General features: G+C 47.4%; 1 protein-coding gene across 1 annotated transcript in view; it reads right to left on the bottom strand.

The window, feature by feature from the left end:
- The window catches only part of MAL (mal, T-cell differentiation protein), a 55,511-nt gene extending 49,139 nt beyond the window's left edge, over nt 1–6,372 (bottom strand). The window contains exon 1 of the mRNA XM_019516173.1: nt 6,080–6,372. Within this exon, the coding sequence (XP_019371718.1) occupies nt 6,080–6,166 (87 nt within the window). The 5' untranslated portion in view covers nt 6,167–6,372. The remainder of the gene's footprint in view (nt 1–6,079) is intronic.
- Between the last annotated feature and the right edge of the window lie 1,152 nt (nt 6,373–7,524).

The following is a 7,524-nucleotide window of genomic DNA, read 5'->3' as shown; positions in this document are numbered from 1 at the left end:
CCCCTTCCACCACACCAGATTTACCAGCTGCACGCAGCTCTCCAAGCTGTTGGGCTGGTATCGGAAGTCAAATCGGTATCAGTTTATATGCCTCCTTAAAAATCAGCTGTCGGTATCAGCCCCAACAATCTCTATTAGGGCACGCCTAATATTTACTGCCAGTGTATCAAACAATCATCACAAGTCATAGTGTGAAAATGTGTTAATCATAGGTGGGATTATGAAAAGGAGGGTGCACATGGTGAAATGCATCATCATATATAACAGAACACATTTTCCTCCAGATAAAAAGAAACTACAAGCTTTACTAATATGCTAGGGGCCTAGGGCTATATTATTCCATTTAAGTTTGATGCAAAAATAAATGTAACTTTACTGAAATGAGCTAAGAAAACAATCTGCAAGGCTTTGAAATAAAAGCTACATTATAGGGAGCAGCTAATTGCAGAAGAAAGGCTACCTTAATTAGTGGAACATCAAGACCATTCAAAAAGACAGAGGGTCATTAACACCTGTGGAATGGAGAGTTTAGAAGGAATAAAGCAGATTTTAATGAGTCATGAAGTCAGTTGTCTACCACACTGCTGCCTGAATAGAAATGCTGCTGCCACTACAAAGCAGATGGTTTTAAACTTTGATTGGAACAGGAGTCAAAGGCAGGGTGCAAGTGCACCTGTATCTCCCTTCTGGATCCATCCTTGCTGCTAATCTTCCAAGGACAGGACTATGCTGAGAATTTCTTCTCCCCACTGGCCTGTAGTACGCACCAGGGCTACAGTAGCAGTAGCAGCAGAAGTAGGGAGTCAGCAAAGGGGAGCTGGATATTTTTATTCCTCAGCAGACAGATTTTGGCAGAACCCCAAGAACTGCTGCAGAGAGAGAATGGACCACTCCTTGCCCCCAAGTCCCTCTCTTAAGCTGCTAGTCTCACAGACCCTCACTGTTTCCACCCCACCCTGTACTGGTTATCGTGGTCTCTTCTGTCAACTGGGTGGGAAATGTTTTTTTGGCTGCCCTCAGCTGTGCATTTGTCCTGTAATCTCATTGGCTCTGGGCCCCGCCTACAGTTCCTTTAGTTGGTTATCTCCAGCGCTGGACTTGGGTGATTTATTAGTTTGTTTAATGGAGAAGGACGTGGGTGCAAAAAGCCCTACTGGCTCCATATATTTGACCTACTCCTCAGAAACGGGTCTGGATCACCCTGGCTGGTTTCAGGGAAGGCAGCCCTGGCCTTGCATTTGCTCTGTCATTTCCAGGCCTCTTTGGAGCCATGAGTCTGTTTCTTTTTCACAGACATGATAAAGTCCTCCATGGGCAGTTCAGTATCCCAATCATTCACTAGTGAGATGCTGCTCTCCCTTCCCCTATGGTGATGCAGAAGAGGCCCCACTCAGCATCACTCCCACCCCACCCCTCCAAGAAAGAAGACTGATTGAGAGAGCCAGGAACGGCTGCTCTGATCTCAACCTGGTATGTTCCCATCAGGAACTGTGTGGTTCATGGGGAGTGGAGGGCCAGCCGCACCCTTCCCCTCCACCACCTCCAGGAAGGACGCTGTTCTGGCCAGGGTCCAGAGTACACAAAACCCAGCCACTGCTCGGCATCCACTGTACAGCAGTGGGGATGTGTCCCAGTCAGACTCACTAGACTCACCTGTTCTAACCACTGGAAGTCTAAGTCATGTCTAACCCTGGAGGCCCAGCCCTGTCAGTGAGCTTGACTGTATTCAGTGCATTTTGTGTCATGTCCCATCCCCAGGGCAGGGATAATACCACAAACCTTGTGCCAACAGATACCACAGAAGCATCTTCCTGCCACACCCTGGAGGCCAAATAACTACAAAGAAACTCTAGACAGTGTTTGATTAAGGTGTGTTTTTTGTTTTTTATGATGCCCTGCCCTAGCCAACAGGAGCTTCTTTATTTCTCCAGTGGCAGTAAGGCTGTCCTACCCAGAGCTGACTAACCAAAGTGGCAGCCTGGACACAATGGACCTGTCAGAAACCAAGGCCCACACCAGGCTTTTGCCTGCATTAGGCAGGTTCCTCCCACTTCCCCAAAGACATCTGGCGGATGTGCTGTAATACTCGGATGTGGGCACTCCTACTGGGGCAACAGAATGTCCTTTGAAAAGGGGCAGATGCTCCAAGAGCCACCTGACTAATGGACATGAACACTTTGTGCCTCCTGAGGCTGGAGGGGGCATGGTGACCACCCACAGGTAGCAGTGGCAGCAGTGAGCAGGGGAGGCACGGCAGCGGTGGGGGTGTGGCCACAGAGATGTCAGTGGCAAGGGAAGACTGAGCAGCGACTGCCCGCAGGCAGTCGCAGTGGTGCCGGTGTGGGGTGGGAAGGGGTGAGCAGTGGTCAGCCAGTGCCCGCAGACTCTGCCAGCAGTGGCAGCAGCCAACCTCGGGGGGGGCATGGCCAATCTTAGGCCAATGTTAATAGATGCAGCACCTGGTGTGTTCCTGGGGAAAGCTCCTTGGTTAGTAGCAAGGGTGGGGAACAGGCTGTGCTAGCATAATGACACACCATCGCAGCCTTGGCCAGTGCCGCCAAAGCTCCCAGCTAGGCATGGGCAGGCCAGTAGAGTCCTCCCTGGCTAGGGACAGACATTACACATAAACTGATTTAAGTGATCAGAAACTGGTTTAAACCTGTAACAGAACAGATGTTCACTGCATATAAACCAGTTTGAAAATGGTTGAAACCAATTTGAGATAAACCTGGTTGAATGTAATATCAGACTTAACTGATTTGGGTCAAATCAGTTTATATGTCTATCCCAGACCCCTTGCTGGTTTAAGATAAACCAGACTCCCCCAGCATCCCGGTATACTCTCTGGGCTGGGTGGGGCTCTCTGCTCGACAGCAGAGCTAGCCCTTCCCCTCTTCTCCCTGACTGGAGCTCCAGCAGAGACTTTGCCTGGCTTCCCCCTGCCCTACCCCCACCTTGTTGCTTGCTTCCTCCCACCTATCTCCCACAGCCTGGACCCCAGCTCCACAGACCCTAGGCATGTGGTATGCTAGCTAATGCCGAGGAGGGTGGAGGGGGTGGTGTGTGTGTGTGTGTGTGTGTGTGCGTCCAACTTCAGGGGGACAGGTAAATGCAACAGTGACTGCTTAGGGCTTTTTGGAGCTAATCAACAGGTCAGCTGGTAAGCTGTTTAAGAGGAGTTTGAACTAATGGAGAGAGACTATTGTTTTGCTGATGGGGTGATAAACACTGTTATCAGACCCCTGCTGGCTTGCTGGCCTGTCAGTTTGCTGCAAACAGTACAAAGAAGCAGGGAGGGAGATTGAAAAGCTCCCTATCATCAACACATGCATGCACTGCACACACTCCCTTGCCTCACAGTGCTAGCTGGGGGCTGGCAACACTCCTACCCCTTGAGCAGCCAGCAGGGAAAAGCCTGGGATGGTACAGGCAGACCTCCCTAATTAAAGCGCCCTGCTGGGGCAGGCCATGCCCTTCTCAGCTCAACACTATTTAAGGGAAGAAAGGGCTGCTCTAGCCAGGCATGTGTCTGAATTTTCTCAGTCCAGAAAGCACATCTGTCCGGTTATGAACTGGTTCAGCCTAGCTAGGTCAGACTAATCTGCAAAGATTGAATCAAGTCAGTCTCAGGATTTTTGAATGTCTGTCCCTAGCCCCTGAGAACAAGCATCTTAACAAGTTCTTTGTGCAAGCCATGCAAGAGACTTACTCACCCCTATGGTGCTACAAATCCTTGAGCCCAGAGGGCTCATCAATTTCTCCTGCAATGCAGGCCCCTCCATTTGGTATGGCTTTTAATCCATGTGGATTTTCCCCTCCTTCCTTTCAGCTATCAAAGGCTGTTGCAGGCTCTGAGGCTTGGCTGTGGTTCCTACCCGCTCCCCCCTCTTCTGAACAGGGAGGTTGCCAGTTCTTTCTCAGGTGGCTGGGGAGCAGTATGAAGCAGGCCCATAAAATGGCCACCCTGACCTTGCTGCTACTTTTTCCAGAGAAGAGTCAACCTTTGTGCTACTGTTGGGGAGCTGCAGATAGGCATGGCCATAGGCACGTTGCAAGACTGGATTGCTCCTTGTGGAGACTGCCATTTGGGTTAGTCACAATCTGCCTACGCCCATTCCTCACCTGAAAGGGAGTAGACGGTCTCCTAATAGCCAGCTACTCCTGCCTACTCATTGCCACGTTGGATCTGAGTTGCATCACAGGGGCAGTGAAGCACTACTATGGGCCCAGCTCTGAGACTAGGCTACCTTGAGCTGATCAGATAATGTCCTCATTCTTCCCCTTGTGACATTGCAGCCTGTGCTGGGGGCAGGGATGTAGAGTGAACTTGGGAGATAGGTAGAAGTGTAGGACAAACAACCTCCCTCATCAAAGGGTTGGTTCAAAGCTGCAGAGTAGTACCATAGTTGTTAACATCCAAAAACCCCAAGTATAACTGTTCTAAGATAATCAGGGACCTTGGGGATTAGAACCCCACTCCTGATCGGGCCATCAACAGTCTCCAATTGCTGCTGCTACCACTATGATTTCAATCACATGTCTGAGGCCAAAACTGTTTTCTTTACCCTCGTCAGCATTTGTGGCAGTGGCCCCTGTTGACAAGGAGCTCCAAGTAGCTTTCAGGATCAGGATAATGACACTGTACTTTCATTTTAGACAGCATTATTTCAACCCTAGTTTTATGTATGTAGCTGCATTCTTTGCAAAACTGTCACAATACCTCCTATTTTCCTCTGATTTTAAAACTGCAAAGTACAAAGTGTGCATGTGGGTGGGTTTTAAACCCATGCTAGCTGGAGGCTTTGCCCCTGACCCACACTGTGCTTTTGGGCAAGTCAATTAACAAGACATTGCAGTCAATGTCAAGACTCCCATTAACTTAAATTGAGCTAATTTTTCAGCCTGGTTGCCTATCTTGAAATTGAATGAAGTAGTGTCATATACACGGCACATCAGGAATTACTTTTTAAGAAAAAATATGATTTTTCATTGAAAAACTTAATATTTGAAGCCAAGTGTTCCTACTTCTAAACACACACATGCACAAAATCGGAAAAAAAACTGAAAAAAAATCCTTGGGTTGAATATTTTCTTTTTTTAAAAGCTAAAACTATTTTTTTAGCAAACTGACCCTTTCTGCTAATGTGTTCTGCAGTTAGTTGAAAATCCAATTTTTCCATGGGGAAAAAAGTTTTGATAGAAAATTGTCATCTAGTCCAGCTACACCCTGCAGAGCCAGTCTGATGCTCTTTCCATTTATTTATGTTAAATATGTTCTTTATTCCTTTTTCCAACAGTAACAAAATTATGATCTGAAAGGAAACAAGCAGGGCTCTTCCCCAGATTTACTCCTTTCCCCTTGGGCCTATGCAAAAAAGTCTTTAAAACCAGTAAGGGTGTTACATTTCTAACATAACATACATCCATAATATAAACATACACCTGTTTTTTGTCCTGTTAGTTCTGTATCATGTTGCAGTGCTGTGTGTACCAGACAGAGACTGTGCCAGTCTTTTATCAGAAAGTACATAGCAAGATAGATTTTTAAAACAAACTAAGTATATAATCAGGATTCTTGGACTCCTAAAGTCCCACTTAATTTTCATCTGAATTAGGTTCATAGTTACGTGCTTCAGCCACAGCCTGCCACCCAAAAAAGTCTGCGTTCATTCAGGGTCTATCAGCTGCTAAATTGCCTTCAGAGGGAAATTGTGCAATTTCAGAGATTTTCAAAATTGTCTTCAAGACCTGAATGCATTTCTAGTGGAGCTTTCATGTCCCGTTTTCTCAAATTTCCCAGTTTTGCTATTTCCACTGAGAAAAAAGTTTGAAATACTGTATGCAGTAAGCTTCAATCCTGAATTCATTCGCATGTGTATTCATGTCACTTACTGCAAAGCTCACAGCACACCCTGTGTACTAGCACACATCCAGAAGGAAAAGCCTCAAATAATAAGTTTTTCAGTGAAACACTAACACAAGAGCAGCCCCTTGCTTAACAGCATGATGTCTGGGTGCACCTTGAGAATCTGTATCCCTGGTTCTAAAAGTTCAGTTAAAAATCAAAGGTCGAACTTACAAATTCAGGGATGAAGAGGATATCAGGGAAAGAGGTCAGGACTGCAAAGCCGCTGGGCAAGGAGGCTGTGGTGGCTGCAGACGACATCTTGGTCTGTTCTAAAGCAGAGTCAGTGAGTCTTGCTCCTAGGTAAGGTTTTCCAGTCCAGCCTTCCAAAGTCCCCTAGACAGGTAAACTCTTAACTGATCAGAGAAATAAATGTTACCGCCTACAGGGAAGGAGCTGAGCACAGGTGTGGCCAACCAGTTTGACACACGGGTTTGCCTGCTGTTCTTATGAGCCCTGGGAGGAAAAGGTACAGGAGATTACAGTTAAGTTTCTCATGCTGCAGAGAGCATTAGCCCTTCTGGGCTGGGTGGAGTTAGTGTTAGCCACCGGCTGGCCAGAGGCTGTTTGAAGCCAGGCGTTGTCATAGTTGGAATTTAGCGTATCAAGCCAGATTTTCAGCAGGCATCAAGTGGTGTAATTCCACTGAGAGCAACAGACCTCGGCTGAGCTACACCTGCTGTGCAACTGGGGATGGGTTTTGATCTGAGCAACCTGTCCTGAGCAATATTAATGGAAACAGATATCATTCCCAGTGGAAGCTCTTGCTTACAGGTACGAGAACAGATCAAAACTCAGTGCTTTTTGCAAAGGAGCCTAGCAACTTACTGGGCTACCAATACTTAAAGCACACTACTTGTACCCAAGTGAGGGATGTAGCCAGCACTGCATCTAGCATTACAGCTAGATCAAATAGGGACAGCCTTTGTTGCATGTTCAGAGCAAGACTAAAACTCGTGGCTACAGGAGCACAGCAAGATACCTATGCCACTGCCCTGGGCAGCTTTATTCCTGTGCTGGTGGAAGCAAGGTGCTGATGTACCCCAGTCTATTAATGGATAATCATAGGCTGAGTTCTCACTTTATTGTTGACTAGTGGGCCTGGCCTAGGGTCAGGAGGCCTAGGAAGAGGAGGGAAGCTAGGGCTCTGCCTTAATGGGGATTCCTACCAAGCAGTTATTTACTTATGCATTAGATTTATCAACTGTGCTATCCAAAAGGCTCTGAATGGCTTACAGTAAACACTGCCCCACCCCCACCCCCCAACAGCATCCCAACCCTGGAGAATTCCAGCCCCCTCCCCCTCCCAAATACCCCTCCTGCCTAAACCTCACCAAAGCAAATTGTCTGGCCACTCTCAACTGCACTTCCCACCGCCATTTACATCCAAATATAAGAAACCATTTCCTATTTCCTCCACCCCTGGTCACCTACTCCTACACCCTCAGGGGAGATGCCTCCACCCTACCCCAGTGTCCCTTCCAAGTCTGTATCTCCCTCTCTTACAGAGGTGCTATGGCTGTAATTCCTTTGTTCCTCTGCTGTCCCCAGCCCCCCCCAAAGGCTTGACACTGAAGGAAAGTTATAGATTTCAGAAAATGGGGGAAATCATCATAATC

This window comes from Gavialis gangeticus, unplaced genomic scaffold (assembly GCF_001723915.1).
Source record: "Gavialis gangeticus isolate Ggan-Ray unplaced genomic scaffold, GavGan_comp1, whole genome shotgun sequence".
In the NCBI taxonomy this organism is placed as follows: domain Eukaryota; kingdom Metazoa; phylum Chordata; order Crocodylia; family Gavialidae; genus Gavialis; species Gavialis gangeticus.
This window is presented reverse-complemented; position numbering and strand designations above follow the sequence as displayed.